This window comes from Pleurodeles waltl, chromosome 7 (assembly GCF_031143425.1).
Source record: "Pleurodeles waltl isolate 20211129_DDA chromosome 7, aPleWal1.hap1.20221129, whole genome shotgun sequence".
Taxonomy (NCBI): Eukaryota; Metazoa; Chordata; class Amphibia; order Caudata; family Salamandridae; genus Pleurodeles; species Pleurodeles waltl.
In genome coordinates this window covers 578784485-578808389 of record NC_090446.1, presented here as the reverse complement: position 1 = coordinate 578808389, position 23905 = coordinate 578784485, and the positions used below count along the sequence as shown (strand labels likewise).

At 44.5% G+C, this 23905-nt stretch overlaps 1 protein-coding gene across 1 annotated transcript in view; it reads left to right on the top strand.

Annotated features, from left to right (window-relative positions):
• SRCAP (Snf2 related CREBBP activator protein) overlaps positions 1-23905 on the top strand; it is a 1275580-nt gene that overhangs the window by 226943 nt on the left and 1024732 nt on the right. The window contains exon 4 of the mRNA XM_069201690.1: positions 15526-15786. Coding sequence (XP_069057791.1) covers positions 15526-15786 — 261 coding nt within the window. The remainder of the gene's footprint in view (positions 1-15525; positions 15787-23905) is intronic.

Genomic DNA, 23905 nt, shown 5'->3' with positions numbered 1-23905 from the left:
GCAATCGAATTAGTGCCAAACACACAAATAAACACAGGAGTTTACTCACTGTACTTTCTGATACCAAAGAAGGACAAAACGCTGAGACCAATCCTAGACCTCAGAGTAGTGAACACTCATCAAATCAGACCACTTCCACATGGTCACACTACAAGAAGTATTGCCATTGCTAAAAATACACGACTACATGGCAACTTTAGACCTCAAGGATGCTTATTTCCATATACCAATACACCCATCGCACAGGAAATACCTAAGGTTTGTATTCAAAGGAATACATTACCAATTCAAGGTACTGCCTTTCGGATTAACAACCGCACCAAGAGTCTTTACCAAATGTCTAGCGGTAGTCGCTGCACACATAAGAAGGCAGCAAATACATGTGTTCCCATATTTGGACGACTGGCTAATCAAGGCCCATTCGTTCATACAGTGCTCAAATCACACAAATCAGATCATACAAACCCTCTTCAAACTCGGGTTCACCGTCAACTTTACAAAATCCAACATTCTGCCGCGCAAGGTACAACAATACCTAGGAGCCATAATAGACACATCAAAGGGAGTAGCCACTCCAAGTCCACAAAGAATTCTAAATTTCAACACCATCATACAACGCATGTATCCAACACAAAAGATACAGGCAAAGATGGTATTACAACTCCTAGGCATGATGTCATCATGCATAGCCATTGTCCCAAACGCACGACTGCACATGAGGCCCTTACAACAATGCCTAGCATCACAGTGGTCTCAAGCACAGGGTCACCTTCTAGATCTGGTGTTAATAGACCGCCAAACTTACCTCTCGCTTCTGTGGTGGAACAACATAAATTTAAACAAGGGGCGGCCTTTCCAAGACCCAGTGCCACAATACGTAATAACAACAGATGCTTCCATGACAGGGTGGGGAGCACACCTCGATCAACACAGCATACAAGGACAATGGAACGTAAATCAAACAAAACTGCATATCAATCACCTAGAACTTCTAGCAGTTTTTCAAGCACTAAAAGCTTTCCAACCAATAATAGTTCACAAATACATTCTCGTCAAAACAGACAACATGACAACAATGTATTATCTAAACAAGCAGGGAGGGACGCACTCCACGCAGTTAAGCCTGCTAGCACAAAAGATTTGGCGTTGGGCAATTCACAACCAAATTCGCCTAATAGCACAGTTTATACCAGGGATCCAAAATCAACTCGCAGACAATCTCTCTCGAGATCACCAACAGGTCCGCGAATGGGAAATTCACCCCCAAATTCTGAACACTTATTTCAAACTCTGGGGAACACCTCAGATAGACTTGTTTGCGACAAGGGAGAACGCAAAATGCCAAAACTTCGCATCCAGATACCCACACAAACAATCCCAAGGCAATGCCCTATGGATGAACTGGTCAGGGATATTTGCTTACGCTTTTCCTCCTCTCCCTCTCCTTCCTTACCTGGTAAACAAACTCAGTCAAAGCAAACTCAAACTCATATTGATAGCACCAACTTGGGCAAGGCAACCCTGGTACACAACGCTGCTAGACCTATCAGTGGTACCCTGCATCAAATTGCCCAACAGGCCAGATCTGTTGACACAGCACAACCAAAAGATCAGACACCCAGATCCAGCATCGCTGAATCTAGCAATCTGGCTCCTGAAATCCTAGAATTCGGGCACTTACAACTTACCCAAGAATGTATGGAAGTCATAAAACAAGCCAGAAGGCCATCCACCAGGCACTGCTATGCAAGTAAATGGAAGAGGTTTGTTTGCTACTGCCATATTAATCAAATACAACCATTACACACAACTCCAGAACATGTAGTGGGTTACTTGCTTCACTTACAAAAATCTAACCTAGCTTTCTCTTCCATTAAGATTCACCTTGCAGCAATATCTGCATACCTGCAGACTACCTATTCAACTTCCCTATATAAGATACCAGTCATTAAAGCATTCATGGAGGGCCTTAGGAGAATTATACCACCAAGAACACTACCTGTTCCTTCATGGAACCTAAATGTTGTCTTAACTAGACTTATGGGTCCACCTTTTGAACCCATGCACTCCTGCGAAATACAGTTCCTAACCTGGAAGGTGGCATTTCTCATCGCCATTACTTCCCTAAGAAGAGTAAGCGAGATTCAGGCGTTTACAATACAGGAACCTTTTATACAACTACACAAAAATAAAGTCGTCCTAAGGACCAATCCTAAATTTTTGCCAAAGGTTATTTCACCGTTCCATCTAAATCAAACAGTGGAACTACCAGTGTTCTTTCCACAGCCAGATACCGTAGCTGAAAGGGCACTACATACATTAGATGTCAAAAGAGCATTGATGTATTACATTGACAGAACAAAAAACATCAGAAAGACTAAACAACTCTTTATTGCCTTTCAAAAACCTCACGCAGGAAACCCAATTTCAAAACAAGGTATAGCCAGATGGATAGTTAAATGCATCCAAATCTGCTACCTTAAAGCTAAACGACAGCTGCCCATTACACCAAGGGCACACTCAACCAGAAAGAAAGGTGCTACCATGGCCTTTCTAGGAAACATCCCAATGCAAGAAATATGTAAGGCAGCCACATGGTCTACGCCTCACACATTCACCAAGCACTACTGTGTAGACGTGTTATCCGCACAACAAGCCACAGTAGGTCAAGCCGTATTAAGGACATTATTTCAGACTACTTCCACTCCTACAGGCTGATCCACCGCTTTTGGGGAAATAACTGCTTACTAGTCTATGCAGAACATGCGTATCTACAGCGACAGATGCCATCGAACTGAAAATGTCACTTACCCAGTGTACATCTGTTCGTGGCATCAGTCGCAGTAGATTCGCATGTGCCCACCCGCCTCCCCGGGAGCCTGTAGCAGTTTGGAAGTTACCTCCAATTATTTATATATGTATCATCTCAACCTTAAATAGGTGCATACTTAGTCACTCCATTGCATGGGCACTATTACTACAATTCAACTCCTACCTCACCCTCTGCGGGGAAAAACAATCGAAGATGGAGTCGACGCCCATGCGCAATGGAGACAAAAGGAGGAGTCACTCGGTCCCGTGACTCGAAAGACTTCTTCGAAGAAAAACAACTTGTAACACTCCGGCCCAACACCAGATGGCGAGCTATTGCAGAACATGCGAATCTACTGCGACTGATGCCACGAACAGATGTACACTGGGTAAGTGACATTTTCATTACTATTCTCCACAGGGGTGAGGTACACCTTGTAGAATATATAGAATTGAAGGCGTGCATTCCGTGGGACACGCGTGGGGCCTGCCTGCGCCATCCCCCACTCACTGTCCGTGAAGGGTCTAGTGAGGTCGTTTTCCAAGCAGGCGCAGCTCAGCATGTGCAGGCGTGGTATGAATTTAGGTTGCGCTGGCTAGCCAATGAACCAGGTGTGTGCCACGTCCCGCAACCTGCATGTATTGGACCAATAAGTGGGTTGGGAGTTCTCCCGATACATCTCCCCAGTGAAGGGACAAGGATGTTTTCAAGGAATTATTCAGTAAAAATTTACCAGTTGGTAACCCAGTCTCTTCCACCAGAGTGAAGGGAATCAGTGTGCCTTCTCTGTATAGATCTCCCATTGACTGTATACCAGCTGCATGCCATGTCTCTAGCTCTGATGGTGACATAAAAGTGGTATTCCTAGGGTTGCCCAATAAAGGAATCGCTGGCACATAAGGAGTTATCAGGCGTGTAATCTTCAAGCACCTATGATAGAAACGGTGTGCCACCCCTAAAAGAAGTGTTTGGTACCCTGGTATGTGTGTTGGGGTGGAATAAACAAGATATGCTAGCCAGTGTCCATTGAGGCCTCGTTGTGTCCGACAAGTTGTGACCTGAAAGCCAGTAGGTTGCCCATTGTAATTGTACGGCCAAATAATAGTGTTCTAAATTAGGCACAGCCAGGCCGCTCCTGTCTAGTGGTGTATATAGTTTCGCCAGTGCCACCCTGCAGCGACCAGCACCCTAGATGAACTTGCTTATCCTGGATTCCAGTTACCAGAATACCTTTGCCGGTATATAAATGGGGTAGGTTGGAAAATTAATCTAAAAGACTGGGAAGCTCTACCATCTTCAGGAGGGTCACTCATCCCGCCACAGACAACGGTAGAGTCTGCCAGAAGGTAATTTGTGCACGGATGGAGGTGACAACGTTTCTAATTTTGCTATCCTGTAAGTCAGTATCTGAGTGATATACTCGAACACCAAGATATCTGAAGGACCTGGGTTGCCACAGCACTGGGGTACCAGACAGGTTGACAGCTGGGTCTCCTGAGCTGGACGCAATGGGAATAGACACAACTTTCCCCGGTTAACACGTAGGCCCGATGGTGAGGAAAAAAGTTGCAGCACTTCCGCTACCTCAGAAGGCACCCTCGAGATAGATCTAAAAGAAAGCAGTAGATCATCTGCACAGAAGGACATGACCTACAGACCGTCCCCCAGTGGAATGCCCCAATTTGCCCAACAAAGGCAGAGCTCAGCTGGCAGTTGCTCTACAGCTAGTGAAAATAGTAAAGGGGAAAGGGGGGAGCCTTGCCGAGTGCCTCTGCCCATTAGTATCGGATCAGAGATAGCCGAGCCAGTACTCACTCTCAATAACAATTGAGTATATAATAGCTTCACTAACCTCAGGAAACCAGAGCCAAAACCATATCAAGTCAGGAACTGAAATAAAAAGGGCCACTCCAATGAATCAAAGGCCTTTTCAAGGTCCAACACCAGGCATCTGGCCAGGCTTACGTGGAGTATTGCATTACCGGGAAAAAGCACTGGATATTCAAGGATGTGCTTCGAGTGGGTACAAATTCATTTTGATCTGAGCAGACCAACTGGGGGACTAATAGTGCCACGCGTACGGCAAACACCTTAGCCAGTACCTCATAGTCCGTGTTAAGCATAGCCAGTGGCATATATGAGCCCAGTACAGTCATATCGCGACCGGGCTTTGGGAGAGAGATCAGCAGCGTCTCGTGCTGAGAAACAGAGAGCACATTCACAGTGAGCGCCTCGTATACTTTCAGAAGGAGGGGTAAATCAAATGGGTCCGTCAGGGCCCGGGCTTTTGCCAGTGGCTATTGCACATATACTTTCCTACAATTCGGATAATGTTAGCGGCTCCTTTAAGCCAAGTTGCTGATCATCCGTGAGATGGGGCAGATGTAACTGATTAAGCAAAGTATCATACTCCTCAGGGCTAGCCGACACTATTGTTTTGTATAAATGCGTGTAGTAATGCATAAGCTCATTGTGTAACATGACTCCCGTCGCTGAGCGCAACACCACTAACTGGATAATGGCACTCTCCTGCTGTATCAGCCACGCCAGCAGTCGTCCCAACCGATTCACTGCAGCATGTGCGCAAGCCAAGTGGGCAGCATAATTAAGGCATCGCAGGTGCTCTAATAGAGCTACGCGTTCCGGGTGACAGTCCGCTAGGGCACAGCGCCTCTCTGGATCCAGCAGAACGCACATGACCCAGCAAAGTTTCCTCTATCCTCGTCAGGTTGGTCTCAATTGTCCTGCTTCATGTTCCTCACAACTCCCATACAGTGGCCCCTCAGCGTCACTGTAAACGCATCCCATTCCAGGCGCCTCGAGAAGGCTGTTTGGGCATTATCAAAATCTGTCTCGATAGCCCTGCCAAGCGATTCACGAAAGGGCCGATCCTCCAATGCCTCTGGCCGCATTCGCCATGTGGGGATAGCCGGGACCGGGACCTCAATCACCTGCACATATTGCAGATTATTAGTCTGAGTGTGTGCAACCTAAATAATCCGTGTGGGATATGGTAGACAATAGGTTTTCGGTGCAAAGGATTCTGTCTAATCGTACATAGAGATCGTGCAGGGCTGAATAATAGGAATTTACTCTGTCTTGGTCATGGCAACGGCTTCCTGTATCCATCAAACGCCAATGTTGAAGCCAGTTACGCAGTGATGTTGCAGAGTATATTGCTGGCGCTGTAGATCAGGGTTAGAAGGAACGGTCTAAGCCTGGGTCGATTACACTGTTTTAGTCTCCACCCAGAAGCCATGGAAGAGCGCTCCATCGGGGCAAAACACCCGACAGTTTATTAAAAAAGGACGCTTGTTCTGTGTTTGGCGCATATATGGATCCTAAGACTATTGCTTGACCATTTAAACAGCCTCCTACAAAGACATAGCGGTCGTCAGCATCCGCTACCTGTTTCTCAGCTAGAAAGGGTGTACCTGGTCTAATCCATATGAGAGCTACCCTGGCAAAGGAAGAATAATGTGTGGCAGTGAGCTGTCTGCGCCAGCGCCTCTGCAGCCTGGTGGCCTCCGTCAGAACGAGATGCGTTTCCTGTAGGAATCTGATATGTACTGAATGTCTTTTGAGATATAAATAAATGGCGTAGTGGGGTATGCATACTCCTAACATTCCATGTGAGTATATTAATTGGTGCCATGTGTGCGGTGTAAGAAAGCAGATGTAAAATTGTGAAGGGAGTAAGGACCTGTCTCCCACGCAGATGATGGGCTTGGGCGCAGGGCAAAAGTGACAGCAGTCCATGATGTATCTCATGGTGTCATGTTCCTCCCCTCCCCCCGGAGATCTTTTGGTTTTGCCAGTAACAGTTCCTCTCTTTACTTCTTTCGTTCTCCTTAGAGCATCGTCTAAGACACACGCGATATCCTCTCATCTTAAATCATAGGTACATTTTTTTAGCTTGCCAGTCAAATTCCTCTGCTTCTGAACATTTGGCACAGAGAACTTCCCCATATGGGATGCTCCATTTTAAAGTGCGTGGGTGCCCACTATTGGAATTAGTTGTAGTTAATTTCCTGTGCATTTGTGTTCAAGTTATTATGTTATCAATGTGTACTCCAGTGTCCAGATAATTGATCTCTCTATTACTTATCTCCTATGTGAATTAAAATTTTTGTGAATTGTTGATTTCATTAACTTCTTCGACTTCTCTTTCTCCTTCCCATATTGTAAACAAATCGTTGAAGAAACGGACCCATTAAATGACCTGTTCCATTGTTATGTTGTGCTTGTTCCTCATGGTCTCAGCCTCCCACCAACCCTTCGTAAGATTTGCGTAGGTTGGTGTGCAGGAGATGTCCATTGCAGTTCCTTGTTTTTGCATGAAGTTGCTATCATTAGAACAGGAAAGTATTGTGGTGGAGACAAACATCCATCATCTCCAATAACATGTTGCAGTGTTCCAACTGTGAAATTTATTGTGACCTCAGAAAATAAAGGCATGTCTTGATTCCTTCTGTATTTTGAGTTGAAGTGTATAGGGAGACTACATCGACTGTAGCTATTGAATAATTTGTTCTCCATGGTATCCTGTGTGTTTTGTTGAGAATCCTTAGAATCTTTGAAATATGATGGAAGGTTCATTACATAAGGAAAAAGAAAAATGTTGCTCATCTTGAGGTGTTTCGAAGTAATGAACCGATAGAACAAACTGTCAGACTGTCACAAGGATTTAGGGTGCACTTTATAAACTTTTGGCAGGCAGTATATCGTTGGTGTAATGGGATGATTTGTTTCAAGATACAAGTATTCTTAGTCCTCCAAAAGTTCTTTACCATGCCAATATGTAAATTTTTGATGCAATATCTTCAAATGCGTATTGGTAGGGTCTTTTAAAGATCTTATCATAATTTTCTTTATTGTTTAGTTGTTTATTCGCTTCCACAACATATTTCTCTACTCAGGATCTCGATATTTCTTCCTTTATTGTATGCCATGACAATGTTGTTGTCATCTCTTTGGAGATCAAAGTGCCATCCAGTCATCCCTTGTCATATTATTTGGACTTTTTCTACGTATTTCAAATTGTTTTTGATTTATTTTGTAGTCCTTCAATCATAATCCCCTGATATAAAGCAATTTTATTACCCGCTGGAAGTTTGGGACAAAAATTGATCTGGGTTTACATATGATGCAAGTTATCTTACTTGTTGAAATTCCCAAGTTTTCACATAACTCAAGATCCGTCAGATTGTCTAATCTCTCCAGTGCACTTTCACCCCCTGCTTCCATCTCAAGGGATGCTAGTAGCTCAAATGAATTATATAGCTGATTGATATTTCTAATGTTTTTCTTTTTTCTTTTTGTTTCTCTGCAATATTTCATTTTGTGCAAAATACTTTTTTTAATTTTAATTTTCTCTAGAACTTGTAGAGATACGTCCTGGCATTAACTTAGTCTATTTAAGTTCATTTTTGCATTATATTCACTGATACATCAAAGGTTAGAGGGATGTTATAGTTGGGTACCGATTTTACAGACACAAAGCAATAGAAATTCAGCAGTTAGTTTAAGTAACTATAACTCATGCCCTAAGGTAACTATAACTTGTGCCCCTGCCATGCACAGTTTTCTCATCAATAATTTCATTGCAAATATCAGTCATATTATCAAAGATGTCCGAGAAGTTGTCATGACTGATCTAATATGTGTAATAGTTGATTCTCTGTAGCGGGGCAGCACTACCAGTTTGAATTGCTCCCTTTCAGGCTTGAATTGCTCCCTTTCAGGCTTGAATGTATCGCTTGAATATTTACCAAATGTCTTGCTCCAGTAGCTTCAAGGTCACAAGGTGTACCCATACCTGGACTGGCTGGTTTGAGCACCGTCAAGGGAATGAGCATAGTCTTTTACAAAGGCCTGCATCAACCTTTTTTAGAGACTGGGTCTCCCTTTAAGCTGAGAGAAATAATCTTTAGAACCCTAGTCAATCAAATTGCTGGCAGCAGTACTTGAAAAATGTTTGTGAGAAGCTTTTTTGTCATCAGAAAGGGTACTAAAGTTGCACACGGTGGCAAGCACTGTTTGCTGCGAAACAGTCACAGGCTACACAAGTGCCTTTTGGACCTGATGTCATCATGGATAGACCTCATTGCGCTTTGCATGCTCTGTATGTCCACCAAGGACTGGATTGCGTGAAAATAGATAGGTTTATGGGAAGATACGGTCCGTCGCACAAGGTCCCTGAAGCAAGCGTTGATGTGGTGGAGGATCCTAGCAAACCTAAATGCTGGACTTTCTTTTCACCTGAAACAGAAAGAATAATAATCAATACTGATGCTTCTGTGGACAGCTGGAGAGCTCACCTGTAAGAAATGATAGAGGCCTCTGGTCAGATGCAGAAAAGCTCCATATCAATGTGTTGGCACTGCAGCGTGCAGCTAAGATTACATATGTTTCTCCCCAGAATAGCAGGTCAACCAGTCCTAGTTGGAATGGACAACACAACATCTATGTTCTACATAGCCAAGCAAGGAAGAACACTGTCCAAACCCTTCTCAGAAGAGGTAGAGATGCTTTGTAACTGGGCCATTTCTCACAAGATAGACATCGCTGTGAAACATCTGCCAGACTGGCGAAACAATCCAGCAGATGCACTCAGGCTGGAAATGTGGGACTGTCATGAGTGGTAACTAGACAAGAAGCAGGGGGCTTACATTTTCTATCAGTGTGGTCACCCCACATTTGATTTGGTAGCCACTGTGAACAAAATGAAATGCCAGTGCTTTAGAAGAAGGTTTTGGCATCCAGGGGCCATGCTCTTTTGATCAGTTGGTTCAAGATTTTGGCCTATGCCATTCCCCTTTCCCCTGATCCCCAGGGTGGTGAGGAAGGCAATATTGCACTCTGATCCTCATTTCACCTGTGTGGCTTTGCCAATATTGGACAGTGATCTACTGCAGTTATCAGCATATCCATCCATTCATTTGAAGGTGCAGAACAAGGACACTTTGCAGACATCACGAAGGGCTTATCCATCGTGATCCCAAGTTGCTGAATTTGACGCCATGGGACCTGACCACCTAGAATTTGGCTGTTTTAGATCTTCTGAAAGAATATAGCTATTCTGGTACAGACTCGAACTACAGCAACTAACGACCTAAAACACTAAATGTAAGCATTTCTCTATCTGTTGCAGCAATAATGGTCGTCATCCACTACATATAAAACCTATTCAAATCATTCTAGACTTGTAAAATTTAGCCAAGCATGGACTCAAATATTTGTCCGTCAGGGTCCATTTTGACCTCGATATTTAGGAAAACTGGAACATTGTCTACTCTGTTTTCCTAAAGAATCAGTTAATGGAAGGGCTGTTCAGTGTGTTTCCAACTCTTATGCATCCTCTGCTTCCATTGCTACTTAAAATCAACTGAGAGTGGACTGTATTATCTCATTTAGACCCCGTACATAAAGCAGAATTAAAATTTGTCTCATGGAAACAGCATTCCTTCTCCCTCTAACATCTGCTAGGAGAGTGGGAAAGCTTCAAGCGTTCACTATTATGAAACCTTTTCTCTGTTTCATTATGGACAAGGTAATTCTTAGAACCAACCCTAAATTCATTCCAAAGCTTCCTACTGACTTAAACGTAAATCAACCTGTCATCCTTAGATCTTTCTTTTCAGACTCGCCTTCAGCAGCAGAAAGATTGCTATTTTTTTTTTGGTTCGCATAGATGTCTTAAAGACAAATACTATACACACATCAGACCAACTGTTTGCCAACCACCAAAAGGTCAAGTCTTGTCCAAACAGGGGACAGCTTGTTGGCTCTCAGCTTTCATCTTTTTCTATCATGTCAAAGCCAAGTGTCCTCTGTATGTAAAAGTTAGGGCACTTTTTACGAGGTGCATGGGTTCAACTGTGCCACTATATACTGGGGTGCCCTTAAGGAACATCTGCTGTGCAGCCACCAGGAGGAGGCTGCATATGTTCATGAAGCAGTACTGTCTGAATGTGACTCAGAAGCTAATGCAGCAGTGGAACAGGCAGCCCTGAGAGACCTGTTTCGTTCAAGACTAGCCTGCTTCCTGCTTTGTTGTATATTATGTGTACTGCATGCTATTCTGATTCAAGCATGTGAATGTATAAAAGATCGAATGTTGGAGAAGAAATTAGTTACATGTGACTCCAGTTCTCCATTATTGGTATCTTTTATGTATGCATGTGACCTTCCCTCCTTCCTGCTTAGTTTATTATACTTGAAATCAGAATTATGATTACCTGTAGGTGGAGGAGGAGAGTGTATAAGCGTCCCCCTCATAGGCTGTGAAGTTACTGTTCTTTCAAATGAGGAGGATGTGCCACTAAAAATACTGTTTCAGGCTTATGGCCTTTTTACATTGTATATTGTGAGCTATATATTTTACACTGTATACTGCAGTATCTGATAGACTTCTAGTTGCAGATTCCTTACCTTGAAATTTTCTCCAGGGCTCAAACTGGATCCGGAGAGTATTTGTATTTTTATTTTAGCAGTACCCTGTCTGTCGTCGTGATGACGTTATGGCCTTATATAACCACTACCCTGATGCACTGATGTCAGTCCTTTTCTTTCTGTGCCAGCCTACATGCAGATCCAGAGAAGAGATACCCTCAGTCGATTTTTGACTGACTTTTCGACCTTTTTGTTGAAGTTTTTGACCTGCTTGGTGCATTGAGATGTCTTCCTGCAAGACTGGATTCAAACTGTGACTCCTGACTGATCCGCACCTAGTGTCCTTGTGGTGCCTGGAATGTGACCACTTCTCGATGTCTTACTCCGAGTGCTGGGCCATGAACTCTAAGCCTTTGAGGTAGAGGTTCCTAAAGCTCATGGCTCCTGTGTCACTCCTGTTATCGTTCAAGTGGAAGGTCACAAGACTGCTTGTGAAGCCATCACCATTTGTCCCCGTCACACCAAATTGGCGGGAGATTCCGGTCATAAGAAGAAGTAGACGAAAAAGAAGACTTTCTTTGACCTTACCTTGTTGTTTAGACAATGCGACACAGGAGAAGTGTTGACGCTTTAGGCCTCTGTCCTCGGTGCCTGCTTCTGGGTTGGCTCTGTGTCTCCCCCAATTTCAGAAGCGGGAGCCACTCGTGACCAGCAGTGTTTTATGACGCTATGTGCCTCATTTTAGGGCAAATCAACCCTCCTGTGGCCCCTTTGGGTTGTGGTCTAAACCCAGCACGGGGGTCCTGTCACCATGACAGTTGCCCACCGCCATAAGCCTGCTTCTTACTTCCTTAAATTCCTGACCCAAAATTCCACACCTGAGAGTTTGGTCATCCTGGCTCCTTCCTCTTCTGGTGCATTCCCATCCACACCCCTGGATAGGGAATCAAAATGACGTGACCAACTTGGAAAGAAGTTATTCTCTTACTCCAGTCTGGTGTTGCGGTCTGTGAACAATGAATGCCTTTTGGGCCACTATTCCCATACTTTATGGGATACGGTTGTGCAGGTGCTGCGACAGGTCCCAGAGGAGGCCTGGCCTGGGCTGATCTCTCCAAAGTTGTTGCAGATGGGAGAGATGCAGTCAAGTTCACAATTGGTTGTGGGATGGATACGACTGCCTCACTAGGTATATCAGGTGCGTCAACTGTGGCCTTGAGATGCCAAGCTTGGTTGAGGACATCTGGCTTTTCAGGGGATGTCCAGCAGTCGATTATGGACATGCCCTTCGATGGCACCAGTCTCTTTGGAGACAAAGCAGCCCCAGTGCTTGAGCGCTTCAAGGAGTCCCGGACTACGACTTGGTCCCTTGGACTCGCAGCTGCTCCTCACCCCCCGCCCCCCCACACCTCCTCCCCAGTCGACTTTTAGCCCCTTATGTGGCTGCAGAAGGGGCGACCAATTGTATCCATTTCCCTCCAGCCTCTGTGCATGCTGCCCAGCCTCTGTGAGGTCGTGGGATTCTTTTTCCCAGAAAACGGAAGTTGAAAATGCTCACTTTGGCGCAGGTCCTCTCTGCCCTAGACCGTAGAGACTGTATGGTTGCATTGGACTTGAAGAGCACCTCCATTCACATGCTCGTCCTGTCTGCCCACAGACGTTACTTGTGGTTTTGGTAGGTTACAAGCATTACCAGTTTACTGTTATCCCCTTTGGCCTTACCAGTGCCCTGCGGATGTTCACGAAAATGATGGTGGTGGTTACAGCTCATCTGCACAGATTAGGTGTTTCAGTCTTCCCCTATCATGACAACTGGGTGTTGAAGGCCTCAGGGTGTCATCTCCCATATGCAGACTACGGCAACCCTTCTACATTAGCTGGGGTTCACTAAACGTGCAAAAACCACACCTGACTCATTCTCAGATGCTCCTTTTCATCTGAGCTGTTCCGGTCATAGTGCAGTTTTGGGCCTATCCTCCGAGTAGTGAGTCCAGGATATTCCGGCTATACCGATGTTTCAGTCTCTGTCCTAGGTTTCGGTGAGGCTGCTGGGGCTCATGGCCTCCCGCATCCTGCTGGTCACACGTCAGATGGCATATGAGGGCTCTGCAGTGGAACCTGAAGTTCCAGTGGGCGCAGCATCTGGCGAATCTCTCAGACATGGTCAGGTCTCAGAGGAGACTGTGCAAGATCTACAGTGGTGGCTTTCAAATCTCATTTGGGTCAACTGCAGATCCCTCTCACTTCCATAACCAGATCTGATAGTAGTGACAGTTGCGTCACTCCTGGGATGTGGCAGCCACATGGGGTAGGCTGAGGCCAGGGGGTCTGGTCTCTGGTGTAGTCTGGGGTCCGCTTCAGTCTTCTGGAGCTCAGGGTGATCCGACTTGCATTTAAAGCATCTCTTCCCCTCTCCAAGGGAAAGAGGTCAGGTGTTTACGGAAAACACCACTGGCATGTGGTGCTGCAACCTCCTTTGGGATGACAGGTGATTGCTCTTTTCTAAAGACTCAATATAGAGTTTAGCTAATTTAGAGGTGAAAAACCCTAAATAGGTGGAGTATAACTCCATAAGGAGGCTGTTAGTCCCCAGCATTTTGCCTGCTGAAATGCCAAAATGGTTATTGTTATCAGTTGTCAAGATATTGTTGTATATAGGTCCTTACGGTGATTAGGATAGATTTGTGGGAGTGAAATGTCCTCAAGAAAAGTTAAGTGTAGTGCTGGGTTTATCAAGGTCTCAGTATTAAGTGCTTGTAGCAGTCAAGGAAAAAAGAAGGATTTCCTATTGTGTAAGGGCGGAAGTCCCACTTTGGGGCTATGACCTCAGTGGTAGAAGTCTGAGAGGTGTCTCGGGAAGTGAGCCACATAAGAAATCCTCCCTGACTCGATCCTTTTGGAGTATATGTGGGTAGTGCATTGTATTTAATCAGATCATAAAGCTATTTCCATACGGAGGCCTCTGTGGTCCGTGCCACACAGAGCATCTGTGAAGGATGGATCAGCCATATGTTGTCTCAAGCTGCCTACGGACTTCCTCACGGATACAACAACTGCACATGAACACCTAGAGTATCCCGCTCCATAGATAGGGGATGAAGCAGTGTCAAGAGTTACTCTGAGCTGCCCTATTGAAAGACTATGCATTTTGCTTCTATATTGAGGAGCATGAGACGGCATACAGAGTTAGCAGCAAAACTGTTAAGAGCTTACAAAAATAGGCAACAATACCCATAGAATAGGGTAAATGAAGACACACCTTCCGGTATTATGAGGGGGGAAGAGGATGTGGTGAGTATGAGAATTGAAGGGGATTAGATTTTTAACTAGAAAGGAGAGCAGCCACAGTCTGTCTTTATATGAGGTGCTGGTGAACTCTCCCCAACGTTAAACAAGCTAGAACAGTGGTTCCCAACCTGTGGTTCGGGGACCCCTTGGGGGGGCCACAGATCCTTCTCTGGGGGGTCTGCGACTGCTTAAAAAATTAATGTCATCAAATGAATAGTGTATATAAATTAAGAAGGTGAACGTACAATCACATTTTAAAACAGGTCAAGGAGTTTGAAATTCGAGGCTATTACAGTATGGACAATGTGTGGCTTCATTTGAATTTAGAAAAGCTCCAACCTTTGTAGCAAAACTATTTTTATTTTTATCTGTTTGAAAATTAAATAGTGTCATCTTTTGTGTATGTGTTTAATGAATGTGTGTTTCTGTATTTTTGTTGTGTATTGTTTTGCGTTTCAAATCATCTACATGCACACCCGATAAAGCGTCTTCTGCTATGTATGCCCTGTGGTCAGTCCTCCATAGTTTGGTAAAATAAACTACACACGTTCTTGAAATTAGCACGGCCTACAACTTTAGAGCTCTGTTTAAACCTCACTTGAGAGAAACACTTCTGTGTGGCACATCCCCATATTGTACTGTATTGAATAATCTGCAGTGTCAGGATCTTCAGTGAAGTAAACATTCACATCTTCTAAATATCTTTCCTGGAATTTGTGCAATGCACTGATTTACAACTTTTTATCATTGGCACATGCCCAGATAGCCACTGGTGGATAATTTATTGTCAACAGAGGTTTTGGTCTTAAACACGTTGCTTTTCAACAGGCTTTGGCTTGAAGCCACAGGCTACACTGAAACATACCTCTGCAATCCACATCAGGTGCTTGCTCGCGCACACACGCGATCACCTTTGGTGGGGAAGTGTAGAAATATTCTTGTTTATTGCTTATTACAGTTAAACTACAGAGTTACTAGCAATGCTTTGTGAAACCTCCAATTTTAATGATGTCATATTTGATCTTTAATAGATTTTGCGGTTGGAGGACAGAATGACCGGGAGCAATCCTGTTTCCCCGTCTTCTTCGGGGTCCCCTGCTTCTAGTGGGGGAGTGTCCCCACTTCACCTTGGGCATCTGATGAATGACTCCCTAGATGGCTCTTCTGCTTTTGAAACCCCTCGGCTCCAAACAAGAGCATCAGCAGTCTCTGCTTCAAGTCAGTATGATTCGATGATGAAAGAGCCTGTTTTGGATAAAAATCAGGCTGACATTCTGGAGCAAGCAAAACATGTGAGTACAAAACTTTCTTCTTTCGTCATAGACTGCTGTTCTGCCTAGGAGTCGTGCCTGACTATCTACCAGCTAGCATTGCTACAGGAAACTAGTGAGTTAGAATGGATGCTGTAGGAAATTGGCTCTGTATATACTATCTCAAAGTGAGAGATAGTGTGCACAGAGTCCAGGGGTTTCCCAAGAGGCTTGACAGAGGCAATAATAGATAATACTAATGCTCTATTTGTGGTAGTGTGGTAGAGCAGTTAGGCTTATCAGAGGGTAGTGTAAAGTGTTTGTTGTACACACACAGGCAATAAATGAGAACACACACTCAAAGACTTAACTCTAGGCCAGTAGGTTTTTATATAGAAAAATATTATTTTCTTTATTTTAGAACCATAACCCAAACAGGCACACAAAATACACCCTCAGCAGCACAGGGGCGGCCTGGTGCAGTGTGCAAAGAGCAAAGAATGTGTCGGGTTTTGCGTTGAAAGCAATGAATGGGCCCAGGGGTCACTCTGGCGATGCAGGCCGTGGACGGGGGGGGCTTCTCGGGCCAGCCACCGACTGGGCAAAGATGAGGGCCGCCTGCTGGTCACTCCTGCACCAGTAGTTGGTTCCTCTCTGGCCTGGGGGCTGCAGGTGCAGTGCTTCTTCCAGGCGTTGGGTTCTTTACCGGGCAGTCGCGGTCAGGGGAATCCACTAGATTCTCTCTGCAGGCGTCACAGTGGGGGTGTAGGGATGTCGTCTCAGAGTGGACACGCCGTGGGAGTTGCCAGGGGGGTCCTCGCTGAAGGCTTGGTTTCTCTGGACACGGGCTGGGGGCGTTGGCTGCAGTGTGTTGGGGACTCACGCTTCAGGAGTGAAGTGAGAGTCCCTTTAAAGATGGTTTCTTCTTGTTGCTTTGGACAGAGCCACTGTCCACAGGAGTTTCTTGGTCCTTTGGGTTGCAGCGCAGTCCTCTGAGTCGGCAGAGGTCGCTGGTTCTGCTGGATGTGTCGCTGTTGCAGGTTCTTTAAATTTGGACCCAGGCCGGTAGGGCTGGGGCCAGAGCCGTTGTCGTCTGCTTCTCTGCTGGGTTTTCAAGTTAGCAGTCCTTATTAGGTTGTCAGGAATCTGATTTCCTGGGTTCAGGGTCGCCCCTAAATACTACATTTAAGGGTGTGTTAGAGCTGGAGAGCAGTAGCTGATGGCTACTGTCCCTGAGGGTGGCTACACCCTCTTTGTGCCTCCTCCCTTTGGGGAGGGGGGCACATCCCTATTCCTATTGGGTTAAATCCTCCAAAACAAGATGGAGGATTTTTCAAGGAGGAAGATTTTCTCCCTATTGAGAAGTGTTTTGTGGTTATTGTTGGAATTGTGGATCTACAGCTTTGTGATGGTGTTAGCTTGAGGCTTATTGGGTACAGTGGGCACTGCACGCTACCCCAATACAACCACTACAAAATATAGTTAAACGTGCATTTCAGGATGTCTTTAAGGTAAAGAGAAACCTTTTCCCAGAACGGCTTACACCTTTACAGATAAAGAACATAATGACCTAAGTCAACAAGTTCCTCTTTGTAGTTCCAGCAGAGTTCAGTATCCTTAAGGTCCAGTTTAACAAAGTTGACATGGGGTCTACTCGGAGCAGTGTATGGAAAAAAAAATCCGCAATGTGACAAGGTTTGGCTGAGTGTGTTTTGCAGTGTGAATCTTTTCTGGATTTACAAGCTATGCATTATTTTCTCCATCTAACGATTGGGTCTGGAATTTTCTTAGTTTTTTTTTTTTGTTTGTTGCTAGTGCTGTTGAACGTTTGGTGCTATGTGTCCCTCCTTGCATGGCATGCTGTCACATGTATGCCCTGGAAATCTCTTGTCATGATCGCCATCTTTAGATTTTTTTTCTTTTCTGCTTTTGCATCTGTAAGCAGAGCTGAGGGCTCCAGAGCCGGAGAGGAAAGGTCTTCGTAGAAGATTTGTTGGGGGCACTGAAGAAAAGGCAAGTTACAGCCTAGCTACCAACAAATGTTGAGAGAAAAGGAATACCCCGAAAATTGACAAAACACTGAAAAGTTTTGTTTTGGGTGAAATACATGTACCTCAAACATGTGTATCTGGCAAGGAACAAGGGCAGGACCCCCTTTAGATTTTGACCCAACTGCACCAGAAGGAAGGGCAGAGGGACAGCCACAATGTTTGCACCCTCTGTCAAAGGACCACAGTTTGGAGCGTGCATAGTTGATCATCACATCCTCAGAACAAGAGAAAAGCATCTGTTGACATGCTATGCCATGGCTTTGTCCCAGTGAGCACAAGAGTCCCTATAAGACTAGGGATTGTCAAGCGCTTACTGAGATGCACATGTAGACACCTAGGAGGCCCAATGGGAAGATCCTGATGTTGAGGAGTTCATAGAGACTCAAAGGGAGAAAACATCTAAGAAAATGCTGAAAGAAGCTGAAATAAAGAATCTCCAGATAAATCATTCAGGGCACGCATTGAGCGAGCTGCGTAACTCTGAATCAAAACACGCTACACCAGCCTAGTTGCCGAAACCTTCTGTGCCACAAAGCAGGCAAAAGTCAAGCTCTACGGATCCAAGCAAAAGGACACCAGTAGAGGAAAACCCCCTGAAAACAGCCTTGGTGCCGAAAGGGGAACAAGTGTGGTGGAGCTATTGACGCCGTAGAAAAAAATTTAAATTGTCAATGTAGGACAAAAAAAACTCTTGCTGCTGAGAAGAAGAAACAGCAACTTGAATCTTAAATTGAAGCCCTAATGTGTAGGAAGCAAATGTTGGATTTCATTGAGAATTACTCTAGAACCTCAACAAGGGAAAGAGCCAGAGATGAAGGACCTAAACCCTACAGTTAGACTAGAGCCACAGGTGGAAGTTGAGGAGGAGTTCCACTATGAAGATGATGAAGAAATAATCAAGCAAGATCCATCTCTGATAGGAGAATCTGGAGGAAGAGGTGAACGTATAAAAGTGGTTCTTAACCTTCTGACTTCTGTGGAACCCTGCCTCAGTAATTGTATCCAGGGAACCCCACTGAGACTTCACTGGAAGCTGTGGACTCTGGCCTAAGCAATTACTATAGTTTGAACAGCAAACAAAAATACAAAAGCAAGCATTCCTCAAACGAATACACAAATGTGGAAAAACTTAATTTACAAACAAATATAAAAAATGCAATTTTAAATTTATTGGGACTGTTTAACCATTTCTAAATTTCCTTGAGGTAACCCATCACCCATATTGTATTCTGTTTGAAGCACTTACACTGCTACCACAAATCAATCTGAGGATACCACTTAATTTTTAGCCTCCAGTTTCAAATTCCTAGACATTACAGAAAGTTTTAAAATTTTCAATTTGTCATTTTATTACTTTATTTACTCTATATTTCTCCGGTAATATATATTTGTTTTTTTTTAGCAGTTGTGGATCCCATGAGTAGGTGTCATAGATCCCCAGGGGTCCCCCATCCACAGGTTAAGAATCTCTCGTCTAGAGCATCCTCTGCTAAAGACATTACTGCATGCAATTCTGTTCTAAAGAGGATGGCACCACACTTAAGTCAACTGGATAATGATCAATCAGCAGTCTGCTAGAGACTTGGTTGCCTGATCATAAGAGTAATCAGTTCCTTCCCTTATCATCCCATGTCCTAGATTAGAGTTGAGTGACATTGAAAGAACCAACAGTAGCAAAGTTTGCTACACTAATAAAAAAAAAACAGGTTCTGTAATTGAGATCCCCTTACATCAAGGGAAACATAGCAGCTGACTCAATATTACAGCCACTGTTCAAGAAATGGACCATGCTCCCACCACAACTGGCCCCAGCCCTGGACAAGAGGGTCCGGGGTGGATATGGTGGGAATTAAAATGAAAAGGTCAGCAGCAGCACAGTGTTCTATAGCGAATGTACTGCTAAACAGATATGCCCATCAACAATGGGACTGGATCGTATGCAGCCTCGTCTGAGGAATACAAAAAGAAGGCTAACAGTAATTGTGTAGGGCAAGATTATTACTAACGCTTGCTTCAGACCTACATTAGCTGCCTCTTACACTGACAGTAAGCAGCTGTTCCCAGCAGCATTGCTATGCCGACATGCCTGGCCGAGAGTGTCTAGTTTTAGGCAAGCAGTGTAGGCCTCTGTCATTAACATGTCATTCACGGGAGACAGCCAGTTTGAAAAGTTCATGGATGAAGTACTGCAGTGCATAAAAAAAGATGAGACTGCAAAGGCGATGTTGGCTTTGCAGTACAATTAACCTTTTGAATGCGGTGTGACCCAAAGGAAAAGAGCACCCATAAGAGTAAACATGCAGTAGTCAACAGCAAACCCAGTATTGGCACAATTTCTCCTGCAACACTATCGCAGTGGCAGCATGGATCACCATCATGACACACCCTTAGATGAAGAGAAGGTGAAAAATCACCTGTGGCAAATTGATTTTAAAGCTGGTCCTAACTGGCTTGCTTATAACTGCTTCACAAGTCACCTACATTAAGACCATTAACAAAGAGGATCTGCAAGGAAGAAAAACTAAGTTTGCGACACAGTAAGCAACCTTTTAACGAAGACAATAAAAAGAATAAGGATGAAAGAAACAAGTCTCCTCAACCTATATCTTAGTACCAAATCCAGACCAAATACTTTGAGCCATGCTAGATGTATGGGTGATCAACAGAAGAATCAAGACACAAGTTCTAAATTACTACACTGGAAAAGGTAGTCCCTCTGCAGAAGAGAGGCTGCATGGAATCTGTAGACCTCAGTGATGTCTACCACAGACTGCACCAAACAATTCTCAGATTTGTGGTGGACAAAGTAGAGTATCAATTCATAGTATTATTAATTGAACTAAAGTCTGCACCAGTGGTATTTACATAGTGTTTATCGGTGGTCATATCACACCTCAGAAGAAGTGGAATAAATGTCTGTCCCTATTTGGATGACTGGCTAGTGAAGGCAAAGATGTTCAAGAAGTGCAAAGCAAACCTAAACACAGTGATAACATTTTACAAGTTAGGATTTTCCCCAACTTAAAAAAAAAAAAAAAAAAAGACAAGACTGGAAAGTACAGAGTTTTCTAGTGACAAACTTTAATGCAGAAACGGACAAAGTCTTTCCAGTGACAGGCTCCAGGCATTAGTATAGCAAACTTGACTGTACCAGGTGGGACAGTGTTTGGCAATGAGAGCTGCAGGAAAGATGGCGGGCATTATCGCATCTTGCATACCCTTTGTATCCCCGACAAGGTTGCATATGAGACCACTACAAGAGTGGCTACAGCAACAATAGTCGTAGTTCACTGGGAGATGATACTATCTAGTGTTTATCACAGACCAGCTTTAAAAGAGACTCAGTGATGGGATATAAATAGCATGATAATGGGCAGACCTTTCAAACTTCAAACGCCCTTGGTAACCATTGCAACAGGTGCATCTTGCATGAGGTGGGAGACAAACATGGAAACCCTGACCATCAGGGGACTTTGGGACGGCAGAGTAGCAGTACAACACATAAATGTGCTGGACCTCTAGACCGTCTTTTTAGGACTTGGTGCTAATTCAAACATTCAGCACTACCACAATGTTCTACCTCAACCATGTTCTCCCTACCGTGTTTGCCACTCATCAACTAATGCACTTTGTTTTTTGTCAGTTATGTGCTACTGCTGTTCAACTGCAGTACAGAAACTAATTGTATAGTGTGCCATAAAAAATGTCTGTAGCTTTTCAGCATTGAGCCTATGATTCATGTTATTCTAGGGAGCTTGTTTTGGGTAGACTGAGGGATCTCCAAAGGCATTGCGTTTCTTAACACAGAATGAACCCCAGATAAAGAGTCTGAAAGTTAGACCTGGGATACAGATACATGAACCCTTCACTGATATCTTTTTTGTTACCTTCCTGTACTAAGGGATTAGCTAAAAAGTGTCACCTATAACAATAATAATCTACATTGAAAAGTGACACCCCCAAAAATGTATGGCCCAAAACCCAGCCACTCAGCTCGGATCATCATGTGCAGGCGAGATTTGCTTTCTTTGTGCACTTGAGTGGGTTCACAACATTGGACTTGCAGCATTCCCCAGTTAAACTGAATCCAGTGGCATTTTGAAGTCTCATCTGTACAATACATTTTGCATTTAGGGGGACAGCTCCCACTATGAAGTTTCAATGGTGCCTTTAAGTTTTGGGGACTATAGCCTACGATTTACTGGTCAGTCAAGATTTTCCAGTGCCTGAGCAAACACGAATCTGGGACATCCACTGCAGTTACTTGTGACAGCAGTACCCAGTGAGATTTTGCCAGGTTGGGGTTTGGCTCTCAAAATGTTCGTGTACTCCTCTATTCTTGGTTATAGTTTGTGGACCACTACACACAGGTGACAGACCAGATTGAACTGGTCAGAGTATGAATTAGCCTCACTTCTGCTTCGGTTCGCCTGAAAGATGACCATAGTAGATGAAATGATGGATGGATGGATAAGTTTCACTGAAGAAGGGGAACCCCACATTAGGAAAAAAGTAAAGGGTTTGAAAGCGCTCACTCATGAAGCAAACAAATCTAAAAGAATGGAGATTTGGGGGGTCAGAGGGAATGGGAATTTTGAGTGGGACAGGCATAGTATGTGCAGTTAAGAATATTCTGGGCGGTTGCCTTGGGAACCACCCTTTCGGGAAGCACACACTTAGATCAAAGTGGGACCAACCACTCACCAATAAATTTGTGAAACATGCATCCCTCACACATATTGTGCATTTTACACTTGTGGGCCACGACTGTAAGACCCCTTTCAAGTGAAATAGACCATTTAGGAAGAGCTGATAGGCAGACTTCCCACAAGGTTTTATGTAAAAAAAACTCTGCCCCATTACTGTAATTACTCTGCAATCACTGGCACTCACTACATTGCCTGATCGAGAGGACATTCCAACAAATTCAGAGTTGAAGTACACCCTTAGTGTGCTCTCTGACCCCCCCCCCCCCCCCAGATATCAGAGCCCAGATAAAAATAAAAAAAAACTGAATTTGCATGTACAACATTACGAAATACATTGTATTCCACTCCCACCAGTGACTTATAACCTCTGGAACCTCTCCCTCAACTGTAATCTAATCACTCAACCCCCCACGGTTGCAGGAAGGGGGTAGCTTTCCTGATGTCTCCCAACAATCATCTAATCGGAACAGTGAAAATAACACCAACTCTAACTTCTCCCAGACAGTTGGTATGTGTTGCATGATGTGATTACAGAGGGCATGGGTGGCTGCTTCAGAACCCCTGGATTTCTGTTCCTGCGGTGTGGGCAAACAGGGGCTTCCTCATGGTTTGGCTGTGTTATGTTTCGCAACACTGAGGGCCACGTTGCAGAAGACCATTGTGTGACTCTGCAGCAATTACTCTCCCAAGAGACCCAGGGTCACCAGTTGTGGTGTGAGCTGCACCTGTTCCTCTATCAGTTTGGACAACCTGGCCATCACCCTCTACCAGTACCTCTACAGTGATGGGCACCCCCAGATAGTATGTTGCAAGGTGCCTCTGTGACCATAGCCCTTCAGCCAGGTCCGAGTCTCTGTGCCCCAATTTTCATAGTGTCACCCTCATGAAGTAGATTCTGTGGGTCAACTTGAAGTGGACCAGACAGAAACCCACTCTTATTGCCACCTCTCTTGGGTAGTAGCAATCCTCGCTTAATGCATTGACAAGTCTAGACAGGTCCTGTTGCCACCTGCGTCTAAGAGAGTCTAATTGGGAAGGTTGTGGACAAGTAACGTGCATACCAAAGAGACAGCATGCGTGTAGAGGAGAGGCAAGCACCCTAAACTCGAGGGGGATTCCTCTGCCTGGTCCATCAAGAGCTTGTGTTTTCGAAAAATATGGTACATCTGCAAGTTTGAGGTACTGACTCCCCGTCAGTCCTTATTTGGTCTGCAGTTCTGAGAAGGGTATCATCCCTCCCGCCCTCTCTCCAGACATCCCCCACAGTTTTAATTTCTAGTGTGTCCCACCTGTTGTGTCTGTTGCCCTGAGCTCCTTTAGGGCCTATGTGCCCCAAAGGGGTTCTGCCTTTGTCATCTTTTCCCGCCAGCCTATGGCCTAGGACTCCCACCTCCAAAAGTC